This window comes from Cystoisospora suis (genome assembly GCF_002600585.1).
Source record: "Cystoisospora suis strain Wien I chromosome Unknown contig_1478, whole genome shotgun sequence".
NCBI classification, from domain to species: Eukaryota; Apicomplexa; class Conoidasida; order Eucoccidiorida; family Sarcocystidae; genus Cystoisospora; species Cystoisospora suis.
In genome coordinates, this window is record NW_027154278.1 from 661 (window position 1) to 16837 (window position 16177).

The 16177-nt window shown below is 43.7% G+C and overlaps 3 protein-coding genes across 3 annotated transcripts; 2 read left to right on the forward strand and 1 right to left on the reverse strand.

Moving 5' to 3' along the window:
* Positions 1 to 432: 432 nt before the first annotated feature.
* Positions 433 to 2664, forward strand: CSUI_003363 (uncharacterized protein; the record flags this gene model as incomplete). The annotated part of the gene is made up of 2 exons (XM_068063561.1): positions 433 to 733; positions 1656 to 2664. Coding segments are annotated over 2 exons (531 nt in total), but the record flags the coding sequence as incomplete, so codon positions are not given.
* Positions 2665 to 4146: 1482 nt separating this feature from the next.
* Positions 4147 to 8556, reverse strand: CSUI_003364 (uncharacterized protein; the record flags this gene model as incomplete). Its single annotated transcript, XM_068063562.1, has 3 exons — positions 7220 to 8556; positions 5685 to 5749; positions 4147 to 4248 (listed from the first exon to the last, which is right to left on the reverse strand). The coding sequence occupies exons 1-3, from the start codon at positions 7377 to 7379 to the stop codon at positions 4147 to 4149; spliced, it is 327 nt and encodes a 108-aa protein (XP_067924462.1). The 5' UTR covers positions 7380 to 8556.
* Positions 8557 to 8617: 61 nt separating this feature from the next.
* On the forward strand, positions 8618 to 16157 carry CSUI_003365 (protein nlrc5). The gene is made up of 3 exons (XM_068063563.1): positions 8618 to 14102; positions 14812 to 15009; positions 15364 to 16157. The coding sequence occupies exon 1, from the start codon at positions 10159 to 10161 to the stop codon at positions 11944 to 11946; it is 1788 nt and encodes a 595-aa protein (XP_067924463.1). The 5' UTR covers positions 8618 to 10158; the 3' UTR covers positions 11947 to 14102; positions 14812 to 15009; positions 15364 to 16157.
* The last annotated feature ends 20 nt before the right edge of the window (positions 16158 to 16177 follow it).

The following is a 16177-nucleotide window of genomic DNA, read 5'->3' on the forward strand; positions in this document are numbered from 1 at the left end:
AGAAGAAGAAGAGGAAGAAGAACTACTCAGTGACGAAGAGGTAACCTCTCTCTCTCTTTCTCTCTCAGAGATTTGTAATATAAATCTTCACACTTTTGTGCAGGTTCTTTTCTCTCTCTTCTCTAGACCCAAGGAAGTCACCTGTCCCGAGAGAAATTCCGCTCCTCCCTATTATTAGCTTTCTTCTCTCTTCTTCTTCTTTAAATCGTTTGCGTATTTGTCTTTCATCTCTACCTATTCTATCTACCTAACTGTATCTATACCCCCATATACACGGTATATATATCGTAGGTGGAGATTCTCTCCGTCACGTATTTATCTTTCTGCCTTATTCTTTTCTTTCTCTTCTTTCTAGTACACGTTCTCTTCAAAGTCTTCTCATTCTTTCTTCTCTCCTCTTCTTCTTTTACTTTTTCTTCTTCTTCTTTTTAGATTGATGCTTTCCTATCCAAACAACTCGCTGCTCAATTTGGTGCCGACGACGATGGAGATATCGACGATGAAGATATCGATGATGGAGATATCGATGATGGAGATATCGATGATATCGATGACCTGAATGAAGTAGATGAAGGAGCAGCAGAAGATGGAGAGAAAGAGTGGAACGAAGAAGATTTTTCTTCTGGAGATGAAAGTCTAGGAGAAGATTTTGAGGTTGAAGATGAAGAAGAAGATGAAGATGGAGAAGATCTCCCTGACGGAGGATCAGGAGGAGAAGAAGAAGATCTTACAGGTATGTTCGATTGATGAAGATCGATGCTCTTATTCTCTTTCTATACATTCGCATACATACATGTGTATATTCATACAGATATCGACACACATACATATATATATATATATACAATACTTATTTACATAGATACACACTCATACATATAAACATATTCATGCCTACATACATACATACATGTTTTCATACATCCATATATATATATATATTCATACATAAGCAGATAGACTAGAGAGGTGACGCTGAGTTCATGGGGGGCAGTCAGGGAGTGTCTACAAGACCATGGGAGTAGTCAAAGCAAACAAATCCACATCTGTCTACATAGCTAGGTAGGGAAAGATACATGTATAGACGCATGTGTATGGAGATGCATGCATGTAGATGTGTTGGAGGTTCTATGCATATACATGTGTGTATGTATGTATATCCATAGAGATAGACAGACAGAGAGGGGCTGCCGTACACCGCCTCTCTCATCCATTGCCTACCAGTACTATTACTATCGTCATCAAGAGTATCGTTTATCTTCTCTCCTTTGTTTTCTCTCTAATAGAACAACATCGCATGCTTAAGCTTAGATCTACCCATCTATCTGTACACCTATATGTCTTCAGTTCAGCTCTAACCTACCCCTCTCTCTCTAATCTATCTATCTATCTTTCTTTCTTTCTTTCTTTATCTATCTATCTTTAATCTTTCTATCTATCTATCTCTAATCTATCTATCTACTATTACATTTAATCTATCGTCTATCAGTTATATCTATCTTCAGTCTCTCTGTCTATTTGTCTAGCTATCTCTCCTTAATCTAATTATCTTTCTCTATCTATCGTCGATGTCTCTGTCTATCCATCTATCTTTCTTCTCTCTATCTCTCCTTAATCTTTCTTCAATGGCTCTGTTTTTGTTTCCTTCCTCGTAGGCTCGAGCTCTTCTAAGAGACAGAAGCAGAAAGGCAAAGGAGACAGAGACGGCGGAAGCGCATCCCGTCTCCGACATCGAGATCGAGCGCATGCAGAACGCTTAAAGAGATTGAGAGATCATATCAGAAACGAGAACCGAAGAAACTTCGGTAGAGGCCTAATAGGAGGAGGAGGAGGCAGCAGTAGCTTCGTAAGTGCAGAAGGTATTGAAGATCTCCTAAGAGGCTAAAGAAGAAAACGAAAAGAGTTATGCATGCGCGTCCAACGAGAAGAAGAATAAGGGAGAGAAGAAAGAGAAATAGCGAAGGAGAAGAAGAGAAAGAAGAAGATGCTTTCATGTGTTTTAGTCCGTCTGCTGCTTTAATCGTGACGAGCGAAGCCGTAGATGCCTTCAAAACGATCAAGTAGGCGTCCACATGAAAAGAAAGAAAAAGAGAGATATTCACATCGAGAGAGATGGAGGTTTTCTCTCTTTCTCACTGTTTCATAAATAGGTAGGTGACCAGAGACTTGTAAGAAATCGAGAGAGAAAGAGAGAGAGAGAATTCCCTTTGTAGAGATGGGGATGTAAAGAGATAGCTAAGTCACTCACGAGTGATCTCACAAAGGCAGCAGCGGTATTGTAGTGGACGGATCAACGAGAGGATGAGTGTATAGACACTCGAAGGATTTCGATGTGTATTTGAAGTCTTTCTTGCGTCCGTTCTTTTCATTCACTACGAGAGAGAAGGAAGCAAACAATGAAGAGAGGAATCTTTGCTTTCAATACATACACGTAGATAGGTAGATAGAGATGCATGGAGATATGCACTTGAAGAGAAGAGAGGAACAGGAGGAAGGATCTGTCTCTTTTTGGTGCGTGAAGGCTTTTCTTGAAGGAAATGTCTTGTTTTCTTGATGCATGCATGCATGAGTTGTCAGGTGTATGTACATACACTCCATGATGATAATGACGGTGACAGAGATGCTTGTTTCTCGCTCTCGAAGAGTTTCTCTGACTCCCTTTGTTTCTTTTCTTTTCTCTGTTTCGAAAGAAAGAAGACTTCGAGAAATCTTCAGATCGTTTTCATCTTGCAATCTTTTGTATCTTTTTCTTTCATTTCCTCTTCAATACAAAAGACATGAAGAAGGAAGAGGGGGAAAAAGATGTCTGAGACTCCTTAATTTTTCTGTTTCGATACACCCCACCTCACCTCCTTCCCAGCCTTCTTCGTTTCTTCATTTCTTACTTCTTATGGGGACCCACTTAGCAGTCTTTTTGAAGAGACATCTATCTTTCATCTGTCTCTCTATGTATGTATCTCTCTAACAGTTGTCATTCCTTCTTTTCTTATCGACCTGTCTAGCTCGCATGAAACAGACGATCTCGTGATACCCCAGCCAATCTCTTTTCCTACAGCCTGAAGAGACAGGCTCTCTAATGCAGCAAAAAGGCAGGACAGCCTCATGCGTTTGACCATACGCTACACCCATATATATATACATATATATATATATATATATATCTGTATAGCTCTATATAGGTATCTAAAGAGAGGCGTACACAGATAGACGTACAGTTTATATATATATATATATATATGTATTTTCTCTCTCTCTATATTTGTATATATGTATAGATTTGTGTATGAGTGTATAGATCTAGGGTTGGTATGTATGTAGTGAATGAGAGAGAGAGCAGCCGTCCGTCTTTACTGTTGATAGTCATGAGACTAGTCGCTTTGCACTATCTCAAAAGTAAAGCAAAGACTCGATTGATGGAGAAAGAGAGAAAGAAAGGAGATGAAAAGAGAAAGAACTACGTAAAGTCTGTGCGTCAGGGGGAAAGAGAGAGAGAGAGATCGATCGATCTACGAAGGTGATCAATCACTTTTGAGACCAACAAAAGAAAAGAAGAAAAACCATTCACTGTCTTTCTTCTTACATCTTCATCTTCATCACGACTAGCTAGCTAGCTAGCTAACCAGCTAGCTAACTGCAGAGTGTGAGTTATGATACATGAGGAGGTGGGTACATGACTGAGATGTACGCCCTACAGGAGTCTAGACCTTAGAAAGGTTTTTCTCTTTCTTTCTCTTTCGAAGTCTTTCTTTTCGTTCTCTAAAGATTTCTTTCTCGATGATCTTCAACGTGAAAAGAACAGAGGGAGACGAGGAACAGAGAGAGAGAGAGAGACAGAGGAGAGCAGCCATGATAGGATAAGTTGAGAAAGAAGAGACGTATCTCTCAGAAAGCTCAGGATGATATGATAAGAGTTGTCTATTTTGTATGACTGGAGATGTCTACCTTGAGATACAGAGAGACCGCCAGAGAAGGTAAAGAAAAGAAGTCTGCGAGAACACTTAGCTAGCTGACTAGACATGAGGAAAGAATACAAACAGATCAGAGAAAGATAGACACTGTAAAGATAGATTGAATAGAGACAGACTAGAGATACATCGATAAAGATAAATAGATAGATAGACAATTCGAGAAGAGATACAGACATAGCTACAGATAGAGAGCTCTAGGATGGGGAAGAGAGTTATGAGAAATGTGAAAAGGAGAAGCAACTAACTCATCTATGTAGAGGTCATCATTATCATAAAAGACCTAAATGTACGTACACACGAGGGAAAAGAAGAAAGAAAAGAATCGATTGAAATAGAAGGAGGAAAGACATATAAAAAAAAAGTCTATAGATAGATACATAGATAGATAGATAAATAGATAGATAGATAGATAGATAGATAGATAGATAGATAGATTAAAGATAGATAGATAGATACATAGATAGATAGATAGATAGAGTTGAACAGAGTGAGGAGAAGTCACGGTCATGATAGCAGTGAGGAAGAAAAAGACTGGGGACGGAGCAATGGGGTGTATGTACACCTCGTTAAAGTTCCTTGTAGATTTTCGCGAGACTCTCCATGATCTTGCCGAAGTAGAGTGTCCTCTTCGTCTTCCATCTCTCTGCAAAGGCGACAGACAGAGAAAGAAAGAAAGAAAGAAAGAAAGAAAGAAAGAAAGAAAGAAAGAAAGAAAGAAATGCCGTTGTTCATCGAAAGGATGCCACACATTGATGGAGAAGAGGTATAGTCCAGTCGACTGAAATGAAGTGGACTGAGAGAAGAGCTGTAATCGGTGTATGTACACCCTGATGTCTTTCATACAAATGTCAAGGAAGAGAGACAGACCAATGAGAAGAGAACAAGGGTGAAACCTAAAGAAAGAACTCCAAGGACCTCTGGTATATCTACCTTGTCTTCTTTCTCTCTCTCTTTGTCTCCCTACCATTTACACACAGAACTGTCCTCGTAAACGCTCTTGCATCTCCACGTATCTGCATATATATGGCTGCTCACATCTCTCCTACTGGAGACGAAATCTCTGAGAGAGCTTACGATAGAGAGTTGGAGATGAGGACCTTGGATAGGAAAAGGAATGAAGAAAGAAGCGTAGAATGCGATGCAACAAGCCAGGGAGGCAAGGAAAAGACGAATATTAGAGAAGCGGCGATTCTCCTTATACCCCATGCATACCATGCACTGAAGGGTCGTGAGGTGTACATACACCCGAAAAGCAACAGACAGCACACACACAAGTAAAGAATTTTTCTCTTCTCTGCTTTCTCTCGAGTGAAGCTTCATGCCTGCTTTATTCCCTCTCGAAAGATGTAAGAAAAGATACACTTTTCTTTGGTCTATCCGAACGAGAGGCAGCAGCCTCCTCTTATATCGAATTTTCATTGCCTTGAATAGACTGTTTCTATGGATGAAAGATCTACCTCTACATCACCTGCCCCTATATACAGCTCTCGGGGAACATGAGCCGATCCTAGAGACAAGGAAAAGAGCTCTTCCTTCCGATCATTTCTCTTCTCGCTCATGTAAAAAGCTCCTTCTCGCTTCTCTTCTTTGTGCAGGTTCCTCATTCTAGGTACGGATTTCGTCACAGTAGAAAGAGAAGAAAGAGGGGGAGAGGAAGAAGTCTGAAACTAAAGAAGAGAAGAAGAAGAAGAAAACAAAGTCATTCTCATTTCTTACCTCTCCAATGTAATCTTCGAGTAGTCGAAGAAGCTCAGTCTCGCTGTAGGAACTCGATAGCTTCCCTATAAGAGAAGAAACATCCGCCAAGAGATTTCTCTCGATCTTCTCTTCCTCTTCTTCTCTCTCCTTTTTCGATCCGAGACCGCTCTAGTTGCGACCGAACATGAGGTGAAGGAAAGCAAGGTGGTGTGAAGAGAAATTCTTACGTATATGAGAATTCTTCTCTACACAAGGTATGCATGCGTAGGTATGTATATAGACAGATAGATAAACACATAGATAGATTCCTCTATACATATAGAGATAGTTATATCTTTGTATGTGATGGAGTGAATGTGAGTTATCTTCTATAGAGTGATAGGAAAAATGAGGAAGGTCTCGTTACGCTGCTGACAGGTCTCTCTTTGTCGAAGGAATTTCTCAAGCAGTAGGCTAGCGAAGAAAGGAGTTCTCCTCGGTCCTCTTAGTCAACATATATGCAATAGAACTGTGTGAGAGAGGAAGAGATATCTATATTCATCGACATCTTGCTTCACTAGGCTTTACCCCTCTATACATCTATAGGTACATAACCGACAGCTATGTAGCTCCAGAAAGGAAGGCTTAGGCTCAATCCAGAATACTATACACAACATACATGCAACCTTTCAACCTACGGCTACACCCTGTATCAAGGGTATATATACATATATATATGTACATATATACGCCTGGTATACGTGTACATATATATATGCTAGGTCTATCTCTGCATCATCTCTCTATCCCTATCTATCTGTGTATGCCTATCTTTGTATCTATACAGATACACGTACACAAGCCTATGCGAGGAGATATCGAGTCGAAGAAGGCTCGATTTGACTTTCTGTCGCAGAAGAGAAACTTCTTCATCTTCTATCTCATCTTCTCTTCTTGTATTTTGTATTCTGAAGAAGAATCAGAGAGATGAGCCGTCCACGATATCAGGTGTACATACACCAGGGAATCTCTACATCTATACCTACACACATACCTGTGTCGATATAACGAACAAAATAAGCTAATTTCTATCTTCAGCTGTAGTAAAGAGGTGGAGAAGATAGGAAGTGTGTAAAAAGAAGAAAAGCACGCTTCCAACAGCCATAGAGAAGACTCAAGCAACCCGCCCTTTCCTTCTTCAATTCTTAACTACTCTCTAGAAAAAGAAGAAAAGAGAAGATAAAGAGAAGTAAACCATCAAGCACTTCATCCTTTGTTACGATCCCTCCTCTCTCGGAAGCATTCATTCTACACGAGTTCAGAAAGAAAGAAAGTGATAGGTATGCAGGGGACATACAGGAGTAATCGAGACGTATATACGCTTTATACATAGGTACCATAGCCGGTTACCTCTCCTGTCTTGGGAGAGAAGAGAGGCTAATATTCACTCGAAGAGAGAGAGGAAATGCTGAAGAACGAAGAGAAGGGTACTTGTGAATGAAACATTTAGGATAGACTAGGGTGTGTACACGTCGAACTGTACATACACGCCAAGCATAGGAGAAAGGACTTACTCATGGATGAGAGAATCTTATCAATCCTCTCTTGTTCCTCCGGACTTTTCTCTTCATTCTCTTCTTTGACTAGACCTGCAGTTTCCTCATCCCGAGAAGACTTCTCCTCGACTTTCGAGGAAGCAGCCTTCTCCTTCTCCGGTGCATGGCCTTGAGCCATCTTGATAGATTCTCTAGACGAGAAGAATACACAGACTTCTATGTAGATACGAAGATGAACGTGACTTTTTCTAAATACCGGAGATCACAGAGGGATTTTGTTCACAACGAGGTGGATAGAGAAATCCCTAGATTTCTGTCCTTGGTCGTAAAGAGCCGAGAGAAGAAAAAGGTCGAGATACAGCGAGAGTCCTTTACCGAAAGAAAGAAGAGGGAAGCGAAGAAGAGAGAAAGAAGAAAGGACAGAGATGTGCTTGAGACCGGAGAGAACAGGAAGAAGGAAGAGGAGTGCCTTCAGTCTTTCATTGCCGGTGTCTGGAGCTGAGCTCCCCGGATGCGACGTGGCGGGAAAAGAGTGGTACCCAGGACGAAAAGAATCCTGAAAGAAGGAGGTAGAGAGAAGATGGAGATAGGCAAAGCCCTGGGGCAGAAGCAAAGGATTCTGAAAGATAAAACACAGCTCAGCAAGAAGGGCCTAATACTAGAAAGCAGAAAAGCAACCGACGTACGATGAAAAGACCAAGGACTCATACGGACGTGGAAGACAAGCGAGTCAGTTGGGGTGTATGTACACCCGACTATCAACAGGAGACGTGCCCAACGTTCGCCCCCAAGGGTTTAGGTTCTTCTCTCTCCTCGACAAAAGGCTGGTGTATCCTTCATGTAAGAGTCAGAGGTAAAGATGCAGAGAAAACAGAAGACTGAAAAGCTTGTTGAAGAGACCCAAGCAGTGGAACGAAAATGAGAGCGAGTGTCATCCGAACACGGCGAGGACTAGACAGGTAGAGACAGACACTGTTCAAAGCTGCTGTTAAAATACTCGGACCTCTGTATCAACGAGTGAAGAAATGGGACCAGAAAAAGCGACAACAACCGATGAGAAATGAGTGTCGGAGAAAGAGCAGACTCTGTATTTCAGGGTTACTCAGTTCCCAAAGCTAGGCCTAGGAAAGCGGTGCATTTCGGCGGCACGCAGAAAGGGAAGGTGAAAGTTGAAGACTGTAGATAGGAAGCAAGAATGTGACTGGACAAGAACAGAAGGTGTAAGAATGCCAACAGAGCCGAAAACCCTTTGAAGCGCAAGTCGAATAGAAGAGCAAACGAGGGTCTCAGATGACCGTGAAAAACGAAGAAGGTCTCCCGACTAAAATTCTCGTCACTGCATGCGTTTATAGTACCTTCCTTGCTCCCCCCCCCGGAAGAACGAGCCGACTGATTTTGAGAGTGTTTCAAGGCCCTTGAGGGCGCTTGTCTGTGGGGATCTGCAGATCAGTTCTTTCTCTTTCTGTCTTTCTCTTTCATCTCCCTAGCCTTGGTCCTCTTAGCAGTTTCAAGACGAACATTCCCGTGTTTTCAAAGGGAGAAGAGAAAGGAAGACAGAGAAATCTGCGTTATCGCATGGAGGAAGAGCTAAGGAACAAGGTCGGAAGGTTGGACGTTGACCACAGACCACGCATCTGGTGACTGTGAAGTGTCGCCTACAACTATCTTGGAGCTAGCAGGTTGAAGGGTTTCCATGTGAACACCTTCTTGAGATGGTTTGATTGTCTCTATTTATTTCCCCTGCATCAAGGAGATGAAGTGATAATCGATTTTGTCTCTTGTTTCTCAAAGTCAACTCTCATTGTCCGGCAACTGCTCGCCCCGCCCCAGTCACTCCCTCACTGCCCTTCATTCTACCTGATCCCCCACCTTCAGCATGTTCACTGCATCTACGGTAAACCAATAGAGCCTCTGACGTCAAGAAAGAGCAGAAATTCTTCAATCCTATCCATTTCCTGTCCATATCATCCGGTGGTCTTTCCACCGTACTCCCGTACTTTTGCTGAGAGTCTCGTGTTCGACGCGAAATCGCAGTTTTTCTTACGCATTGGCCTTCGGTTGGTTCGACAGGTATCTCACCAGCACCTCTCGCGGGTTTAAGGACTTACGTTTTGCGAAGTCGCGTTTCATAGTAAATCGCGTGGCTCTCTTTTCTTTCATTTGCTTTATTGACATTCAGTCATTCTACAGCTTTGAATTGCTTAGGAAGCGTCTCTCTCGGCCTTGCCTCGCTGTTTTTCTGCCGTCAGTCGCCGTCTCCCAAACGCTGGACTGCGTCGCCGATTCACTGGGGCGGCGCCGGAAGGTTGGTTCATAGTGGACTTGCGTTGTCTTCCTTTCTTTCTTTGTCAGGGTCTTATCTTTCTTTCAGCAAGTTTTCCTTCGCAGGTTAAGTTTTGTCCGTGTGGCCTTTTGTCTCTCTCATTCCAAGAGAGTTGCTTAGTTTGTCAGTTGGGAGCCGCCGCCTTCCTTCCTCTGGTCGACTCCGGCCGGAGCTCGAGAGCCGGTCGACTTTCCCTCCGTGGAATCCCTTCTTTTCTTCTGCGATTGATTTTGCTTGTCCGTTGTCGTTTCTTCAAAAACCACGGAGGTTATCACATTGATATCCCATTGGCTGGTGTCTCTTACAAAGTTATGTTTCCTTTCAACTCTCTTCTCTTCGGAGACGGGCAGAAGGCTCTCGAAGAGGACGAGGAGGAGAGACGAGTGATTTGACGTCTTTGCTCTTTTGCCGACGATCGGATTCTTCTGTTTTATCACAGCTTCCTTCCATTCCAACCAAGGAACTCCCGCCTCTCTTCTACAAATAGAGAAGTTTTGCGACAGAAGTTTGTGTCATCGACTCTTGCCTTCGCATCCATTGACAGGTGATGAGTGCGTTGATATGACGCGTCTCGTCTTGGCGCTCATTTCATTTCTCCCAGAGAAAAATAGCATCTCTCTCTGGCGTTTTATTCATGTGTTGTCCCCTTGTCCATTGGGAGTCGTTTTCTTTTCCTACAAGGGTCCTTACAGCATTTCTCGTATCTCCAGGAATCGCTCTCTCTGTCACCCCTGGATTGCTTCATAGCAGTAGAGTCTCGGATTGGTTTCTCTCTCACCAGACGTACTTTTCTTCGGAGAAAGCAGAGGAAAGCGAAACAATGGTGGTCTTTGAATCAGACGCAGTGATGGAGAGGCTCTCAGATATCTGTATGATGCAAGGCGTGGAGAGCCTCCCCAAGTCATGCTCTTTCGAAAAGCATATGAAGGAGTTGAACTCATCCATAGAATTCCAGACGAAAGAAACTTGTTGTGATAATGAAGTATCTGTGTCATCTTCTTCTTCTCGTTTTTCCCTTCCACCTTCTCCGTCTTTGCTATCTGAAGTATGCGAAATTCCGGCCTTTCTATCTCTTCTCACTTCAGCAGATATCGGGAGACTTGCGACGGTGTCTCGATGCTGTCATGAAGCTCTACATAAGCATCCCCCTCCGCCGCCGGTTGTGTCTTCATCTCTTGATCTTTTTCCTTCTTTGTATAGTAAGGAAGCTATCATGATAAATCCCACTCTCATAGAAGATCAAGATGACCCAAGACAAGAGAACCAAGAAGACAGTCCTCCGTCACCATGTAGACGAAGACTGAGTCGATTAGATCGAAAGAAACAGCATATTCGTAATGCTCATGATGATCGAGAAGACGAAGAAGAAAAGATTTACAATAATGCCTCAGCTCCCCCGTTTTCCTCTCTAGGCCATCATTCACTTTCTATTAGATCACCGGCTTCACATTCTCATTATCGAAACTCGTCTCCCTCTTCTTCGTCTCTTGTTCTCCTCTGTCCGCACTTGCGTGTAAGAGGTCGACGTATCCATCAGTGGCTTCCAAGTATCCACTGGGGGGTTGTGAGGTCGTTAGATTGTACCAAGAGTAAGAGTCGCAGTCTACAGGAAACGCAGACGTTTCTCTCCATGGCTCTACGTCTCTGCTGTACCTACAGCAGTCGAGCTCTCCGTCACGTGAACTTAAGTATGAATGGCCTGAGTGCGGCGACAGCCCCGGCTCTTGCGAATCTTATGCGTGTCTGTCCGAAGCTTGAAGAGCTAGATCTCACATACAACGGACTGGGTGATACAGGTGCTGTGATTCTAGCTGAAGAAGGTCTCCCGTACTGTCGAAGTCTGGAAGTCCTCATTCTCAATGACAATCGCATAGGCAATCGAGGAGCAGCTGCCCTATTACAAGCTCTTTCAAGACATACAAGAGATGTCTCTTCCACTTCTTCCTCGTCAATGATCTCTTCCACTCATATCAACTCCTCATTTTCTTCTTTTTCTCTTCCTTCTTCTCCTCCGCTTCAGGACTCTCCTCTTCGTCGGCTATATCTTCAAGACAACTTCATTACTTCCCCGTTTCTCAGAGAGACAGCTATCTCTATCTTGGCAGGCTCTTCTTCTTCAGCCTCGTCGTATCCCGCATTGAAGAAGTTATTCCTTGGGGGAAACCATCTCTCAGACATAGAGGATCTACGGATCTTTCTTAAAGCTCTATGTACAAGCGGCAACTTCAATTTGAAAGTTGTAGTTCTAAGAAAGAATGGCCTACCATCTTCTCCTGCTTTAGAGATGTGTAAGAGTGTCTTAGATCAGGCGACAAGACATGGAGCGAAATCTCTTGCATGCGGCTTAATGATGCTTGACTTAACACAAGGATGTGCTTCAAATTTTACAGCTCTTGTCGGAGGTGTCTGTCTTGCTGCTTAAGGAATCGTCGTCATCTTCTTTGCAGCGGGTGAAGAAGAAGTTAACGAAGATCGATGTACATAGTGAGAAGAAGAATAAGAGGTTGGGGAGGAGAATGAAAGATAGAAGGAGAGAAAGTCGTGGGGCGGAATTCTTCAAGGATGAGAAGAACTTGAAATCGTGAGTATAATGGACAGTCGGTTTCAATAGCTTTTCTTGCATAGAGACCGGGTTTTTTCTTCTCGAGAGTGTCTTTCATATCAAGTCTTCTCAGGCTTTCCTATGGCTTTCTCATTTTCTAGATCATTGAGTGCACAGACGGGAAAGGGGGTATGAGAAGCTTGCTTCTGTCGAGACGAGAAGAAGATGAAAGCTAGGTTTTATTCTTCTTGCGCTACTGTGTAGGTTGGTACTTTTTGTCTATGAGAGAAAGCATACTCTTTCTCGGGTCGCGTGTGAGTGTGAAGAAGTCTCTCGCTGAATGTAGAAGTGGGAGATGACAGAGAGAGAAAGAGAGTTAACCTAATTGATTTCACGTGTTGGGGGGATGAATGATGTTGGGGTGTATATACAGCTCAGTGGAAAAAATGTGAAGAAATCACACTGTTTTGTACAATAATACATCATGATCAGGCATTGAAGAGAAGGTCTAGGTTTAGATTTTCATATTGAAAAGACAGAAGGCCGTCCAAACACCTTCTAAATGTTCTTTTCTTTTTCATCTAGAAAAAGAAGAAAGAATCAGTGCAACTTTCTGCAAGGGTTTTTTCTTGTTTTATGATAGAGGAGAAGCACAGGGGGTACACCATCATTTTTGTCCCATCTTCTCTTTGTTGTTTTCTTGTGTGTCTTCTTAAGAGAATGATCGTCTTGAAAAGCAAGTCGGTTGGACTCTTCGCTTCTCTTTGTCGTTGTTTCATCATAATCAATAAGAGCGTGGTGACGCATATGAACTCGTATAGTATCACCACAAACATATATATACATGTACATTGTCACATACATGTAGAGAGAGAGAGACATATATAGAGAGAGAGAGAGACAGAGAGACATAGACATATACATACGTGTATACTGTATGATAGAATATAGGTGCAGATGAGCACACATATAGAGGGATATTGTCTAGATCTAGTAGGTGAAGGTCCATACCTGCCATGAAGGATCTAGTGGAGACACAAGCACACTCTTCGGGGTTGTAAAAGTCTAGATGATGTCGAAGTTAGTGATATGCGAGAAGGGAGTGACTGTCGATGAGTGAGAAAGAGAAAGTTAAAGAAGATATCTGGAGATCATTCAAAAGATACGTCTGTCTTCAATTTAAAGAAATGTTTCCTGTTGTGAGGAGGGAGAATGGAAAGGTTTTTTGAATACGATGGGAGGGCGGGGGGAAGGCTAGCCAGGTGTCTAGTTATCCACCCCTTTCGTGTCTGAGCGTGTCTTTTTCATTGTTTGGAAATGGTTCCTTTTCTTTTTTCTTCAATGGACTTTGACCAAGGTAAAAGAATATTCTCAAGAGACTCGTTGAGAAAACGCTTCTCTCTTCAAGATCTCTAGAGAAGACCTCATCTTCATGATCATCTGGGTGTCCCCTTCTTCGTCCAGATGTGGGACTTTCTGTCGGAAGTTCTTTGATGACAAGTCTTGTGTCAACATCTCACATTTCTGCAGAGTGTTCAGAGTGATTTCTACCATCTAGATAGGTGGAATCAACGTAGTAGCTTAGTCAAAGCCCTTTGGATAGGGAAGGTAGTATAGTAGTGGGTCTAAGTCAAGAAACCCAGATTCAAGAGAGAAAGGCAGGCACGTTCAAGGGAGCTAGCTATCTCTACTTCACTAGGTATGCATCTTTAGAGAGAACTGTCTTGTGCGGTGTAGAGATAGAGAGCAATGGGGCTACGTCTAAGTCTTGAGAGACGGAGATCGGTCGGTTGTTACGTCGTGGCGGTGCGAAGACGTGCTGGCGGTGAATGCCCAGCATTTGCCTATATTTGTTTCTCGAAAAGAGTTGAAATCAAAGAAGAGGTGCACAGATTACGTAAGAATCTACCTCACCCGGGACCTCACTGTTTTCTGTCTCTCGGTTCCAAGTATAAGGAATCCCGACATACGCGAGGACCGTGCATGATTGAGTGTCTATCACTCGTAAGTCATTTGAAGCCTATCTTCTTCATCAGGTAAGTTTCTCCGGTATGCGCGCCAGGAAATTAATGTTGTTTTATTCAGCGCTTTCGCTGTGCGCTACGGCATTAGCCGGCGAGAAAAGACGCCTGTCTGTTTGTACTCTTCAAAACTATTTGGCCGGCTTCAGAAAAGTGTTTACGGGCCGCTAGAAGGCTGGCACCAGTTCCTCTTTCAAGAGACTCTTGTTTCTACGAAAAGAACTGAAATGACAGTCGGGCAGAGGTGCTCTCTGGTTCGTAGGATAGCCGCACGAAAGCTTTTACTACGGCTCTTGACGTCCAAAGCAGTCAGCGCGTGTTTTTGAATCAGAGCTGGATGCTGTCCCGTTTATCTATTGCGAGTCGCTAAGGCAGACTATACCTTTTTTATAGTTACCAGCTGAGCATCGCCGGCGGCGGTGTCAGCGGGCTTGACATGGTCTGGCCTGACCGTATTCTGTTTGACCTGCTAGAACGTGTCTCTCCCAATCGTCTGTTGAGCCGACAGTAGGGAACTAGTCTTTTTAGGCTCTAGACATTTTGTTCTTCGCTGGAGATCGAGGCATTCTTTTAGAAAAAATCTCTTTCCATTCAGACCTTTAAAAGCTTTCGTATGATATCCTCTTCTGTATACTAGTGGTATTGGAAGAGGAGGCAGATTGTCCTCTCTTTCTTTACTTTCTTGTTCTCCCTTTCCGTCATTCTCTCGGATGTCCTTCTTCAGTGTTTCTCGTTCTTCTTCACGAACCTGACGATCTGATCTGATGGGAAAGTAAGAGGTTCTCCGCGTATATGTGCCCGCAACGGCTCGGATTTCCGCTCCCTGCACGACACCACGACTGCTGCAACCCAGGAGTAGAGAACACACTGCAAGTCATTTGTCCGAAATATCCTGGCATGGCATGGAAAAAGACCCGCATGGGTATGTTACTACCTCTGCTAAACCCCAGCAGAACACAAGCCCAGGTGTACGACGCTCCCAGGGTTGCTGCGGCCATTCCCTGTCCCGGAACGGGCCGAGACAGTCAGTCGCGCGACTCCTACCGCTGCGCCACCTCTGTCGAGCTACAGCTTCTGCGACTATCTGTTTTGTTTTTGACCGGCTGATGGCGCTTGCTCACCTTCTGTTTTTTTGTGCCGCGTCACCTGGGCAGCAGTTCGCTGGTTTGTCCATGCACCGTGTTCGGTACTTAAACACGACTTCCCTGAGGGTGTCCCGTCTGACAGGGGTCCAGAGTTTCGTGAGTGTTTGTTGGGCTTTCCTTCGTGCTCTCAGATTCCGAAAACTGTTTTGTAAGTCAGTACCCCGAGGGCACACGGCCAGACAGAGCGGCCATTCGGAGGTTCAAACCCAGCTGTTCTGTGGTTATGCTGAGGACGACAAGGAGAAGGGAGGTAGCTATCTCGCGGTGCAGACTCTGCAGGCAACAGCCCTGCCGGGAATTAACGAAGGCCGCTCCTTTTTCAAAGTGTGACATGCAAATACCCGACGATTCCCCTGAGCCACTGCAACGGGCGCCCGCGGACTGGGTGAATCTTTCGGAAACAGCTGGGCAACGCCTCGCAATGCTAAAAAAAGTTCAACAAAGCTGTGGCGGATGCAAAAGAATGATTTCGACTGTGCGCGGCACAGTGGAATAGTCAGAACCGACGATTTTGTTTTCTGTCCTGTCGGCTCTACGGCAACAAGAAGTGGGAGAAAGGGAATTCGGACAAAGATGGTCAAGAGCGCCTAGCGGCAGTCATCCTATCAGTGACATTTATCATTGCCTTTTCTCAGTCTATGCCTCTCTCAGAGATCTTCAATCTAACCCAGTCTAACGAGTGACTACACCTACGATATAGTGAGATCCCCGTGAATGATAGAGTGGACTAAGTAGAAGAGCTCCCGCAATCGATAAGGTTATCTTCAGTTGAAGCGGCAATAAGGAAGGAAAGCTGAGTAGATGTGTGGAGCAATAGATAATATAACATAGCGTGTAGCGTGAAGTGATTTTGTGTTGAAGATTTCAATCTGACACAGTGAACTCTCAGAATGGTACCTGTATCACCTCATAACCACAGAAGCCTCAAAGGTAAGAGTACAGTGA

Coding starts and splice junctions, on each gene's coding strand:
- CSUI_003365 (XM_068063563.1), top strand. CDS start 10,159: ATGTGTTGTCCCCTTGTCCATTGGGAGTCGTTTTCTTTTCCTACAAGG.